This window comes from Zootoca vivipara, chromosome 1, assembly GCF_965207765.1.
Source record: "Zootoca vivipara chromosome 1, rZooViv2.hap1.1, whole genome shotgun sequence".
NCBI lineage: Eukaryota > Metazoa > Chordata > Lepidosauria > Squamata > Lacertidae > Zootoca > Zootoca vivipara.
Window position 1 is genome coordinate 92840997 of NC_142582.1, and position 14440 is coordinate 92855436.

At 42.0% G+C, this 14440-nt stretch overlaps 1 protein-coding gene and 1 long non-coding RNA gene across 2 annotated transcripts in view; one reads left to right on the plus strand and one right to left on the minus strand.

The window, feature by feature from the left end:
• Nucleotides 1–1352: 1352 nt before the first annotated feature.
• CHP1 (calcineurin like EF-hand protein 1) overlaps nucleotides 1353–14440 on the minus strand; it is a 29098-nt gene continuing 16010 nt past the window's right edge. The window contains exons 5-7 of the mRNA XM_035111620.3: nucleotides 6566–6627; nucleotides 5039–5161; nucleotides 1353–2981 (exon numbers count right to left, since the gene is read on the minus strand). Of these exons, the coding sequence (XP_034967511.1) occupies nucleotides 2928–2981; nucleotides 5039–5161; nucleotides 6566–6627 (239 nt within the window). The 3' untranslated portion in view covers nucleotides 1353–2927. The remainder of the gene's footprint in view (nucleotides 2982–5038; nucleotides 5162–6565; nucleotides 6628–14440) is intronic.
• On the plus strand, nucleotides 13631–14011 carry LOC148687667 (uncharacterized). The gene is made up of 2 exons (XR_015950259.1): nucleotides 13631–13752; nucleotides 13886–14011. It is a non-coding gene; the product is annotated as an uncharacterized LOC148687667 (long non-coding RNA).

Below are 14440 nucleotides of genomic sequence, written 5' to 3' on the forward strand. Positions count from 1 at the left end.
AGCTACCCAGAGACCTGAACAAGTTTTAAGATACGGTACAGTATTGGTTGCTGCACCATAACAGGTGTTTGCTATATGGGACAATTTTCTGTTGTCTCCTAACCATAGAATCATAGAACTGTCAAGTTGAAAGGGACTACGAGGGTCATCTAGTCTGAGCCCTGCAATGCAGGAATGTTTTTGCCCAATGTGGGGCTCAAACCCACAACCATGAGATTAAGAGTCTCATGCTCTGCCAACTGAGTCAGTACTACTGTAATTTAGGTTTATTATGTTTGGATAACATAGCACATCAAAAGGTGTGTCATGTTATGCATTCATATTTTGTGTATGGGTGATAACCAACATTCATAATCTTGAGTTGGATCCATCCTTTCAATTAACTTGCTCTTTTAGGTGGGATCAAGGTAAACTGAAATTACTATTAGGGAAGCTTCACATTTACAATTATGTACTTTTAATATATAGATTAATACTAACACATATAACAATAATGGCTTGAGTGTTGTTTTTCTGACAAGATATGCCAGGAAATGAATAGCTGCAGTACAGTAATTCCATATTGATCGAGACTTTTTACAGTGCTTTATGTATTCTTTTTTTTGTAGACAAATGAGAATTTGCATCCACCGTAACATGAGAATCAACCTTTAGTCCCTTTAGTTAAGAACATGTTAAATGAGTCTTCAGGTTTCTAAACTCTACAGCTACTGAACCTAAGGAGAACCCATCAAGTTGAGTTTATATGAGTTAAGAATACACATTACCTGGCCTGTATTTCATCTCTATTCCCCTGTTATTTCTAATTTTATTTGAAGTTTTAAAATCTGTTCTGTCTTAACATATTCTGAGTGAAAGACAGGCAACTCTTATTTATTCCCACCATCAAACTGATAAATAGCTGAGCCACAGATGTAAGGGCAATAGGACCACACTCTCCTGGCCTAAGAGAAAGCAGGAAATTCCAGTTGATATATATTGCTTATAAAACATTCTAAATGCCTGAAGGTTGAAAATTCAAAGCCATTTATAACTTGAGTAATGAAAACAAGAGGTGAGATCCAAAGTTGCATGAGCAAACATCTGCTTATGTAGCTGGGTTTCTCTTTGCTCTCCGAAATCTTTTGAAGGTTGCAGGAGCCTGCAGAGCAGGTTTTTTGTTTCGTTTGCTTTTGTTTTGAGCAGGGAAGAAAGGCAAGTCCTGTTGTGCTAGCAGGTGTATGTTGTGCAGGACTGGATATAACCCAATCTCTTAAAAACTAAATTAGTATATGAGAAAATAAAGTCTTGCAGCTGTAGCATTCTACAGGCACCTTGTGTTATTTAAAACCTCCATTCAGTCACAGAACACAGTATGTTGAAGGATTTTATTCATGGATAGTTGATGAATATAATAGATCTGACAAGGCACACCTGTGGATTACCGCTATAGCCAAAGGAAGATTGCTTATTTTCAAATAAGCACATTTCAAACAATAAATCTAACAACTTGGTGTTACTTTCATTTTCCTTCTCTTTATAAAATTCCTATGTTTGCATTGTGATCAAAAATCATAAAGTGTTTGTAAGCAATCACCCTTTAATCTTGTTCCCATCTTTATAATTTGTCTGAAGGAATAGATTTTCTTCTGCAGTTTTTTTTTTAAATGTAAAATAGTGTGCAATTCTGAAGGATCATTGAATTGTATCGGATTTAAGTAAACTAGATTAACTTGCACTCAATACTTATAGAAATGCTGGCATATAGCAGGGGTCAGGAGCATTTGAACACTGATTTTTACAGAGAGTATTTTTCTGCATCTTGGAAGCCAACACTGCACAGTTAAAAATGGTTGTCGAAGTTCATTGATAATCAGTGCAACAGAATTGTTTACTAACAGCAAAGACAATCCAGCATAAAAGATCATCATATTCATTGCTTTTGAGCCCTCAGTTCTGTATTGTGCTGCTTACATCAAAATTCACTTTCATAATGTTACTTGATCCTTGTGTATGGTTAAAATAAAACTTTCAAAATATAATCTGAAGTAATAAAGGTACACATGTGCTAAGAATTTTCCTAAAACCATTAGTGTTCCCACATAATTTGTAGGGACAAAGTACTACTCAAATCTGGACTTTGACATGCATGTTGGAGACAAAAGGTCCAGTTGGCATAATTGGTATGAAAAGCCTTCCACTATAAGCTGTGCAACAAAAATTATGCATTTCAAACATTCACTGAAAAACAATAAAAGCACAAGGAAGAAATTTGAGTCATTTAAGTGTAATGCAAATCAAAACAGTCTACATAAACAAAGCTGGTGGCAGGGGGTGGGCAGCAGAGAGGCAATAAACTTTTTCCAGTTAAGAAATAGCTTGCTATGAAATAGTTTCATTCAGGTACCCAGTTACTATGTTTTCAGAACTGCAAGTTACTCTCTTGGCAGGCATCCCACATCTGTGGACAAATTCATAACATTTGACACACTTGCAAAATGAAGCTCCAAAGCCTTAAGTCTGAAAACAAAACCATTGGCCTTGCATTATTATGAAGAGTGGCAGACATCTATATTTAAACAAAACCAAGGACAGAAGAAAACAGTTTGTTAACCAGACAAACTGAATAGAGAATACAAATACTACCAAGTCAGATTTTTGTTGTCATAGTTCATAAAATAGTAGAAGATTATAGTAACATGGGAAGAAATAATTTATAACCAGAAAGCAAAGTGAAGTGTGAGGAAAAGGCCATTTCAAGGTTCCATTCCAAGCTGCACTGCAGCCACGTTCCTTTGTTCTGATGCAGAAGGAATGTTCACATTGATGGAACAAACTGAGGGGGGTTTGGAGATGTACCTCACACGCACCAGCAGGATTGCTCAGGAGAGGGTAAAACAAGCTATATTCCTTAAATATTAGGACAACAAGGAATGGGCCTTGATCCATCAGTGAAGAAATCGAATGCTCATTTTTTGCTCTACATCCACCTTCTCCAAAACCTGCAAAACAGTAGAATTGTTAACCATTTGCTACAGGAATCAAATTCTATCACAACATTTAGACTTTAGTCTTATTTAGGAAGGCATTCTAGTCAGCTTTCATACTGCATGTCCTCTTGTGCTGCAGAACTAATTTTTGTAGATCTTGACCTAGAGGTCATCAGTAATACATTTTATGGGAAATGTACTTGGCAACACTTGCATTTGGAGTTTATTTAATTGCATTTATGGAATTCAAGATGATCGCTAGGCAGTCTTAGCTTAATTTCAAGAACGGCTCCTGTATCATGTACCCACAGACCATGCCTTGGAACAGCATGCAATACTGTCACACACGAAAAAAACTAACTACCGTGTTTCTCCTAAAATAAGACACGTCTTATATTTATTTTTCCTCCAAAAAAACACACCATGACTTATTTTCGGTGGATGTCTTATTTTTTTCGAGCAGGAGCGGGGTGTACAGTTTTGCTAAGCAACGGTAGAGATATCGCAAGGAGTTTGCTGCCTTAATTAGTTAGCTAGCGTATGCATAGTCAATAAGGCACTCAGGAGGCCAGGCATTTCTATTTGAATCACAATGTGCAGAGTCGAAGAAAAAAAGGGCTATCAGAAAGAGCCAAGCACTTATAATTTCTTATAGTTCGGAATATGCAGAGTCAAAAATTAATCCTCAAGAAAAAAGACAGTCCGAAAGGCAATCCAAGCGCCAAGCCTCGATACTTTCTTACGATCCCGAATGTGCAGAGTTATAAAGTTATAAGAAAGTGGTAACAAAGAATCATCCGGTTATACTTTCCTCAGTTCCTCGGTCCTTCTTGCGCTCTCCATCAGTTTTCTTCTCTCTCTCTCTTTCCCCCCCCCACCCCCTTTGCTCTTCGTTAATTCCCTCTGGAGCTCAAACCGCTGGCAACGCCCGGATTTCAGGCTTCCTTGCCGGGTGGAGGGAGAGCTGCTCTCGGCGTCCATGGTACCGCTCCTCCAACTTCAAACGTCGGTTTCCCGGGAACCGTCCGACACCACAGCTCTTTCCCTCAGAGTTTGGGGAAACCCCCCCCCCAGAAACTTTTTAGGAGGTCAGCAAGCCTCTAGACCTCCTTTCCCCACCTCTGCAAGTGTGCGCCCCGTAGAGCTCTCGGAGCAAGAGGCGGCTGCACGGGAGCCGCTTCGGGGAGCACAGCGCAGCGCGAAGAGCCTACCGTAGTGAGAGGCAGCTGCGGCTGCAGGTGAAGCCCGGGATCTGCGTGGGCGACTGGGGGCGAACGCCCTGAGCGCTGCGGCGGTGGCGAAGAGGCGCCCGATCAGCCCGCTTCTCAGCTGATCGGGCGCCTCTTCGCTACCGCCGCAGCGCTCAGGGCGCTCGTCCCCAGTCGCCCACGCAGATCCCGGGCTTCACCTGCAGCCGCAGCTGCCTCTCACCAGGCTCTTCGCGCTGCACTGTGCTCCCCGAAGTGGCAGCGCGAAGAGCCTGGTGAGAGGCAGCTGCGGCTGCAGGTGAAGCCCGGGATCTGCGTGGGCGACGGGACGAGCGCCCTGTGCGCTGCGGCGGTAGCGAAGAGGCGCCCGATCAGCTGAGAAGCGGGCTGATCGGGCGCCTCTTCTCCACCGCCGCAGCGCTCAGGGCATTCGCCCCCAGTCGCCCACGCAGATCCCGGGCTTCACCTGCAGCCGCAGCTGCCTCTCACTAGGCTCTTCACGCTGCGCTGCGCTCCTCGAAGCGGCTCCCACCCCCGGCTTATTTTCGGGGGATGTCTTATATTTATTCTAGTAATTAAAAGCCTGACATGGCTTATTTTTTAGGACCGTCTTATTTTAGGAGAAACACGGTAATGTTAGAAAAACTAACATGTCTAACAAGAATCATTTAAGCAAATAAGATAAATTGCAATTGCTATGAAGCTGAAGAGCACACCTCTGCCAATTTATGTTCAGATATGGGAAATAGCAAAATAACTGAAGAAATTGTGCACATAAGCCTCCTATTTATTTGATTGCACATCTGATTCGGAAATCCTAGCACTTAATCAGGGTTGCCATAATAAACATTGTTTCCTGACCTTAACAAACTCTGCAAAGGAGATTGCACTGTCACCATCTTGATCAGCCTCCTGGATTGTTCTGTCAGCAATGCTGCCCAACTGTTCATCCGAGATGTTTACGCCAACCATCATCCGCAAAACCTGCGGTATGCAGAAACCCCAAAAGAATGTAATGTTAGTGTTTGTTTAACAAAGAATATACTGTGTGCTAAGGCGGCACCAGACAAGTAAGGCTATTATTTTCAGTCAACCAAGTGAAGTTCCAGGACCAGCCTGATCAGGCAGCTGGTTTTAAATATCACAAAACAGCAGCAATTTTTTAATTATTATATTATTGCTCCCAAGGAGAGGTGCTTGGGAGATTTCCTGCTTCAGATGCCAAAATACCTTAGCTGTCCTTGGCTGCTAGGTACTATACACCTTGACTTGTGGCACAGACCACCATTTACTGCACTGCCTCAAATAAAATATATTGAGGCACTTTAAGGAAGCTCTAGAAGTAGGGAGGATCAGTCCAGGTTCATACAACTCTCATCTCAAGAATTATCTCATACCAGCAAGTTAACAATTTTCAGAAAGTTATCCGCTTTTTTCTCTGAGCCACTCTTTTAGAGTAAAAATTTGCTCACACCACACCAATTTTTTATTGATAAGAAATACACTGGAAAGCAAAAAGAAACAACCCCTAGCAGTGCTTGGTTTATAACATAGAACACAACTATTTATATAATATGGTTATGGGACATCCAGAAAGTATAAAGCAATACAGTAAGCCATTGTTACACAAACCAAGTATGGTTTGAAATACTCAAATAATGCCCACCTTGCTCCTCAGTTTGTCAAATAAAAAAGCCACACTACGAGCTTAGCTTTATGTGTAAACCAGTATTTGTGGGCTAGTTCTCTCTAGAACAACCAGAAGAGCTTCATGATAAGCCCTAAGAGTTTTTTTGTAACTATGGCATACCATGGTGTGCAAACCTTTAAGTACCTTCCTCCAGTGCTACAAGATACTTCACAGGTTATTTCTGGGCTGTTCTGGGTTTCAGCATTTGTAGCAGTGTTTGGAGTTCACAGAATACCTTTCCTCACCACCAAGAGCACAGCTTTATAGGATTGGGGCTGGCTGCTGGTTTTGAACCAGAGTATATTTTTCATTGTTATAGCTAGTGGCAAGGATAGTTTAACTTCATGACATACATTGGGTGAGGAATGTTTGGCCTGTGTGCCAATTTGAGCCACCAAGCTGTTTTTCCAAAACCACACCCATTTGCCCATGAGCTGACATCACTACTGAACAGGGTTTGCAGACAAGAGGAGATTAAAGATTTGAGCAATATCTGTGTGAGTGTGGGGATTTAAAATGGAGGGAAGAGATTCTCAAGTCTTTTCTTTCTTCTGCTGCTACTATAGTTATATTTATATAATGCCTATGTATTATAATAATTTAGTATTATCATTCAACCAGACCTAACCTTAAAGGCTAAATAAGACAGTCATCCGAAAAATTTGCATTAATTTATGGGCTGCAAAAGCTAAACCTACCTGAAGCAGCTCCTCTCGAGAAATCTTGTCATCTTTATCTAGATCATATAGCCGAAAAGCAACTAGAGGAAATAAATAAATTCAAGGTTATTTATTTATATACTGGGTAGTTTAAAAAATCAAAACACTTAACATAATATCCTCTTCTACATAGCTCATTCCATAGAGCATGAGACCCTTCATCTCAGGGTCATGGGTTTGAGCTCTACACTGGGAAAAAGATTTCTGCACTGCAGGGGATTGGACTCTATGACCCTCACAGTACCTTACAACTCTACAATTCTATGAAGAACAAAAACCAAAAACCAATAACCCCTTCCCATAAACACATTAAAAAGCCACAGATTGTTGAATCAGTCATGTTGCTTAGGAACTGCCATAAATGGCAGAATGCCGATTAAAAATACAAAAGAAATGAAAAAGTAAAACTGTCACATTTTGATAGGGAATTTCTGGATAAGGGGAAAAAAATGATACACAGGGGAATCCCTGCTTACACAAGGGTTCTGCTCTGGGACACATGCAAGTATGTTCCAGCCTGCTCCACCCCCTTTGGGTGCCAAAAAAGGCATGTGTGTGTCAGCAGTCGCACGCATGCAGATCATGTGCAAATGGGGAGGTGCCTGTACTGAAAATATTGGGTTTTTTTCCTTTCTTTCCCACTGCTGCCATATATCAAACCACTGTGGACCCAGAGCAATGTGTACGCCCATGCTACAAACACTCTTCCCTTATCCTTCATTGTCATTGACTATTGGCAACCCCAAAGATGCCCACCAATCAGTTAAAGCTTGACTGTTCCTTGAGGTGATCATTTTTAAGAAAAGAAGAGTAACTGTGCTACATCTGACCAAAGGCCTATCTTAGGAGTATAGAGCATAGCTGCCAAGTCTCCCGTTTACCCCAGGAAACCCCCCCGTTTTAAAAACCGTTTCCCGCTGTCATCCCGAATGGCGAAATTGTTGGGTTTTTAGTGTCTACATGTGATTCTGCAGCTGCTCACATTGAGCAATTAAGAGTTGGCTTACAGCCAAGAAAAGTAGGTCAAGACAAACTCTCTCTAATCTGCCTGGAGATAGCCTTAATAACAACCTGGTGATTAGTTGAGGGGCCAATAAAGGCAGGCACAATCATGACTCTCTGTGTGGGTTGATAGAAGGTTGGAGAAGGTTGTATAGAGAGACTAGTGAGAGGAAAGGATTTGTACTGTTTATTGTTTTTACAAAGATTCAAGTTTGTATATAGTCTGGAGACTGCTGTAAATAAAGTTGTATATAGTGGCAGGGAGTTCCTGTGGGTAAATGCCAGGATCTGTCCAGGTCTTCTTAGGCCCCTATGCCTGGGCAGGACGTCTGGAACACCTTCAGCATACACCCGGGAATCATGGACTCATAACTGGGCTTTATGAGCACCAAATCAGCAGTGAACAGCAGAAGCATTTGTAGAGGTTTCAAAACATTCCTCATTTATTTCTATTAACTACTGCATATTTACAGATCTGGCTTTGTGAGTGTTACAGCCTCTCACTTAGCCATCTTGTCTACAGAAGATATTAAACTGCACACAGCACACAGCAGAGAGCAGAGTCAGGAATGAAAAACAACAAAGTAACAATTCCTAACTGTTCCCTCCCAACAGCAGATATCACCAGATTTTCAGAATGGGAGGGGTGAAAATGCTCACAACCTCCCCCTTTTCATTCTGACCATTATGAAAATCTAGCACAAAAGCAATTTCTTTACATATATACCAAGTTGTTCCTTATTAACAGCTTTAGTCAAAGCATCAGCAGGTATTTCTTTCCCTGGCATATATGAGACTTTTACAACTCCTTTCTGAATGCATTCTCTGGCACGGTGCAATTTGATTAGCAAATGTTTTGTTCTTTGCTTGCACCCTTCTGAATGGATTAGTTCTATGCAGGCTTTGTTGTCCTGATAAACTTGAACTGGACAACAAATTTTTACTCTCATATCCTCACATAGTTGCAACAACCACTCTACATTCATGAGGGAAAAATTTAAAGCGTTGAGTTCTGCTTCACATGAACTCATGCTTATTGTTGCCTGTTTCTTACAAGACCAATCAAATAGGCACTGATTGTACAAATAACACACACCTGAGGTGCTCTTGCCATCAGTTGTATCACTACCAAAACTGGCATCGGCATAGATCTCAAGACCTCCAGATTTTTGGCTAGTAAGCTTCAACCTGTAATGCATAGTGCCTTTTAAATACCTAACTATGCGTTTCAGTGCCTTCCAGTCTTGCACTGTAGGTTGATTTACATATCTGCTGAGCAAATTTACGCTAACAGCAATGTCTGGTCTTGTGCACCTTGCTATAAAACTAAGTTTACCCAAAACACTTCTGAACAATGTAGTGTCAGGAAAAACATTAGCATTAGTATCATGTTGGTACCCTGTGACCATGGGGGTGTCTACAGAATTGGCATCTGTCAGATTTAATTTTTCAATCACATCATTGATCTTACGTGATTGATGCAGCAAAACATCACCTTGCTTATTTCTCTCTACTTCCAGTGAGAGATAATTGCTGACTTCCCCTAGGTCTTTCATATCAAAATGCTTTTGCAGTTTTGCAAGAGTGGTTTTGTAAATATTTGCATCCTTCCAGAAAAACAAAATATCATCCACAAAACAAATGCAGTACAATTTGTGCTGGTTAGATTCTTTAACAAAAACACAAGAATCAGCCTTTCCTTGCTGGAAACCTAAGGAAAACAGCACTTCTGTCAGCTTAGTGTGCCAGCATCGAGCACTTTGTTTTAGACCATACAGGGATTTTTTTAATTTACACACCATTCCCTTTTTTATCTGCACTCCGTCTGGCGGTGACATGTAAATACTCTCATTGAGAATTCCGTACAAAAACGCAGTATTTACGTCGTGATGAGATATGGTCATGCCCTCTTCTGCAGCAATTTTCATCAACAGCCTAACTGTCTCAAATTTGACTGTCGGTGAATATGTCTCATGATAGTCCTGATCAGGAACTTGAGAAAAACCACGTGCAACTAATCTGGCTTTATATCTGACCACTTTACCAGTCTGATCAGTCTTGGTTTTGTAAATCCACCTGCTGTCTACAAGTTTCATGCCTGGTTCTACTGGAACCAATTCCCACGTGTCATTTTGCTTTAGGGAATTCAATTCAGCTTTCATGGCATTAAGCCAAGGTTCGGCATCTTTTTCAGGTAAATTTTGAACCTCTTTGTAGTTAGTTGGTTCAAAAACTGAGTTTGGATTGCTAGTGGCAGCCATATCTGAAATAGCAGCTTTAGCAAATTCTTTAGAAAATCGTTTAGGTGCTTGTCCCTTGGTAGTTCTCTCAGATCTACGCAATACTCTGGGATCCTCTGGGTCTGGTTCCTCCTCCTTGGGAGAATGGTGACCTGTATCTGGCAAAGATTCTACCTCTAGATCAGTGTCAGACCCATCTGATTTCTTAAAAGAGGTCTTTTCATTCTGATCATCTGTATCAGTGTCAGAATCTGTGCTACCATCAGCATCAATTACAGGTTTTGCCTCTTTGTTAATTGGTTTCACCACCTCATCATCTGAAATGGGATGACATTGAAAAATGCCAACTTTGTCCCATTTTGGATTACAATCCATGCTTCTGGTCAGCCTAATTGTGTTTGTGTCTGTCATCAGCACACGATAGGAACCTTTTTCATAACCTAGAAAAATGCCATGTTGACCAGATTTGCTCAGTTTGTCACCTTGCAGAGTGTGCACCCAAACTTCAGAACCGAAAATTTTTAAATGTTTTACAAACGGTTTCCTTTTGAACAGCATTTCGTATGGGGTGCAATCAATGGCTGATTGATATCTGCGGTTGTAAATATAGGTGAAACACGATAGAGCTTCAGCCCAAAAGGGGTTGGGTAGGCCTGAATCATGCAACAGAGTTTTAATTCCTTGTTGCAAGGTCTGGTTTACTCTTTCACATAAACCATTCTGCCATGGAGATCTGGGCGTGGCAGTCATGTGCTCTATGCCCTGTTCTGCAGTAAAGTTTTCAAACTGTTCTGAACAAAATTCTCCACCCCTGTCAGTGAAAAGACAACGTACATGCTCATCGTGAACATTCCTGAGCCATGCACAAAATTTTTGAAACTTAGAGAAGGCTTCAGACTTCTTTTGTAACATATAGACCCAAACATATCTAGAATAGGCATCTATCAGAACCAAAAAATAACATGAGTTTCCTCTAGAGAGCGCTAGAGGTCCAACCAAGTCTGCATGCACAATCTCATAAGGTTTCTTAACCTCCCTCCCAGATTTTGTACCTTTGGGAGCTTGCTTAATTTTGTTCTCTGCACATGAGACACATTTCATATGATAAGGACACTTTTGAACTTTCATGCCCTCAACCATATTTTGCATTTTACCTACTGCCTGGAAATGCAAATGACCAAACAAACGATGATAATCATGAATACAATGGTTATGCAATTTCTCATTCTTATCTACTGATATATTACAGCACGCCTTTTCAGTTTCTTTAGTTGCTCCAGCAGCTGTACCTGTAACAAAAGGCAATACATATAAACCATCAACACACTTAGCATAAAGAATGAGTTTGTTGTCTCGAAGAATTTCACACCGAGAGTTTGCAAACACCACTTTAAATCCTTGAGCGTCTAGCTGAGAAACACTCAAGAGATTATCCTGCAAATGAGGAGCATACATAACATTTTTAACTGTTGCATTAAGGCTCTGCAAAGAAACCGTTCCCTGAGCCAAACTTTTAATAGTCGTTCCATCCGCTTGATGAATTGCTCCTCCCTGTTTCTCAAGATGAAGAAAGAGATTTTTATCATTGGCCACGTGCCTTGTGGCTCCTGAGTCGACAACAAAAACAGAACGTGTGAGTTGATTAGAACTGCGTGAAATCAAAGCCTTTGATGCAGCTGGCCCTTGGGGTTTTCGGCCTCCTCCCCCTTTGCCTTTGAAGTTGCCCTTCTTCTTTGAAGAGTTTTTACACTGATTTTTAAAATGGCCGACCTCTCCGCAAGAAAAACAGCGGCGCATTTTAAGAGCTTTTGCAACACTTTCACTTTCCCCTGTTGAAGGCTTGTAGGCATTTCCAACAGCCTTGTCCCTGCTTTCTCTAGCAGTCTGTCTGCGATCCCACTCATTCAAGAGCACGCTAGACACATAATCTTCTGTTAGACGGTCATTGGGCAAAGACGACAATTGAGCAGCTACAGCATCATAAGATTCATCCAAACTGTTTATGATAAGCATTGCAAAAACAGCTTCTGAAATATTTAAGTCTCGCTGGACAAGATCCTGTCTGAGACGTTTTAATTGGGCTAGATGGCTGGGCAAATCACCATCTTTCTGCAATTCCAGCCTACACAGCTTTTTAAAGAAAAGCACACTGGATCCTGCATTTTGTCTTAGATGCATATCTCGAAGTTTATTCCAAACAGCCCGTGCAGTCTGCTGGTTCTCCAAGTTGACCAACAACTGGTCCTGGACACTCAGAATAATTGTCCCCCTGGCTCTCATGTCTGCCTCATGCCACGCTGGCCATCCATCATCATCCTCATTAGGGGGGTCATCTTCTATAATATGGTAAAGCTTTTCCCTTTGTAAAAGTGCTTTCATTTTGACCTGCCATGTAGGATAGGTCTCTGGTGTAAGGAGAGGAAAAGATAGAGACATCTGGCCAGAATGTGCAGAAGCCATGCCTGTGTTTAGTTAACAGCAAGACACTTCCCTTCATGCACCCCAAATACTCTTGACTCTCTCAGCAACTTCTCTCCCCACTCAGCACAATTAACAGGCAAACTGGAAAAGCGTCTCTGCTGTCTTCCTGGCAGCCAGCAACATACCTTTCTGTAAATCAAACAGCAGCTTGAAAAACAGCTTCAGCTCACAGCTCAACTCCGATGTGCAGCATCAGATGGAAATGGATCAGAAACATCCAATTATCCAACCATCAATAGCCATCTGCAACCACCAGTCTGCTACCAGCAACCATCCGCCTGCTACCATATGTGGGTAAATGCCAGGATCTGTCCAGGTCTTCTTAGGCCCCTATGCCTGGGCAGGACGTCTGGAACACCTTCAGCATACACCCGGGAATCATGGACTCATAACTGGGCTTTATGAGCACCAAATCAGCAGTGAACAGCAGAAGCATTTGTAGAGGTTTCAAAACATTCCTCATTTATTTCTATTAACTACTGCATATTTACAGATCTGGCTTTGTGAGTGTTACAGCCTCTCACTTAGCCATCTTGTCTACAGAAGATATTAAACTGCACACAGCACACAGCAGAGAGCAGAGTCAGGAATGAAAAACAACAAAGTAACAATTCCTAACTGTTCCCTCCCAACAGCAGATATCACCAGATTTTCAGAATGGGAGGGGTGAAAATGCTCACAGTTCCTGCGTCCATTCTACTTGCCAACGCTTTGCAGCCAAGAAGCTTCCTGTGTATCTGTGCATACTCTACTGTGTCCAACTGGTTTTAGTTCACAATTTACATCAGGTTCAGCCTTGCTGGCCTTCAACAGAAATATCCCTGGATTTCTTCCGGTGCCGCTCTGCCCATGTCTGGGCACCGGAAATCGGGCAGCGCCGGCACCAGAAGTTGCTTCTACACATGTCTGGGCATGCGTAGAAGCGACTTCCGGTGCCGGCGCTGCTGATCCCGTATTTTTCCAACCGGGACTTGGCAGCTATGGTATAGAGGGAACATAAAAAGCATAATGGACTCATCTCACTTCAAAGTGTTGGTGCTGACCTTTAAATCCCTAAACGGCCTCAGTCCTGTATACCTGAAGGAGCGTCTCCACCCCCATCATTCTGCTCAGACACTGAGGTCCAGTGCCGAGGGCCTTCTGGCGGTTCCCTCGCTGCGAGAAGCCAAGTTACAGGGAACCAGGCAGAGGGCCTTCTCGGTAGTGGCACCCGCCCTGTGGAACGCCCTCCCACCAGATGTCAAAGAGAAAAACAACTACCAGACTTTTAGGAGATATCTGAAGGCAGCCCTGTTTAGGGAAGCTTTTAATGTTTAATACAGTGGTACCTCGGTTTACAAACACAATTGGTTCCAGAAGTCTGTACTTAACCTGAAGTGTACTTAACCTGAAGCGAACTTTTCCATTGAAAGTAATGGAAAGTGGATTAATCCGTTCCAGACAGTCTGTGGAGTACTTAAACTGAAGCGTACTTAACCCGAGTTATGAGTGTAATTGGTTCCGGAAGTCTGTACTTAACCTGAAGCGAACTTTCCCATTTAAAGTAATGGAAAGTGGATTAATCCGTTCCAGACAGGTCCGTGGAGTACTTAAACTGAAAATACTCAAACCGAGCGTACTTAAACCGAGGTATGACTGTAGATCATTGTATTTTAATGTCTTGTTGGAAGCCGCCCAGAGTGGCTGGGGAAACCCAGCCAGATGGGTGGGGTAAAAAATTTATTATTATTATTATTATTATTATTATTACTGGAGAAGACATTTTCAGGTTCACACTAAATGCCCAAGAAAGGAAATTTTGCTGCCCAAAAAGAGTTATGCTTAAAATCTTGGGTTTTTCTTTTTCTTTGACCAGTTACTGATACATAAAGGTAAAGGTGCTCCTGACCATTAGGTCCAGTCGCAGACGACTCTGGGGCTGCACGCTCATCTTGCTGTATAGGCCAAGGGAGCTGGCATTTGTCCGCAGACAGCTTCCGTATCATGTGGCCAGCATGACTAAGCCACTTCTGGTGAACCAGAGCAGTGCACAGAAACACCATTTACCTTCCCACCAGAGCGATACCTATTTACTGTATCTACATGCACTTTTTGGTGTGCTTTCAAACTGCTAGGTTGGCATGAGCGGTGA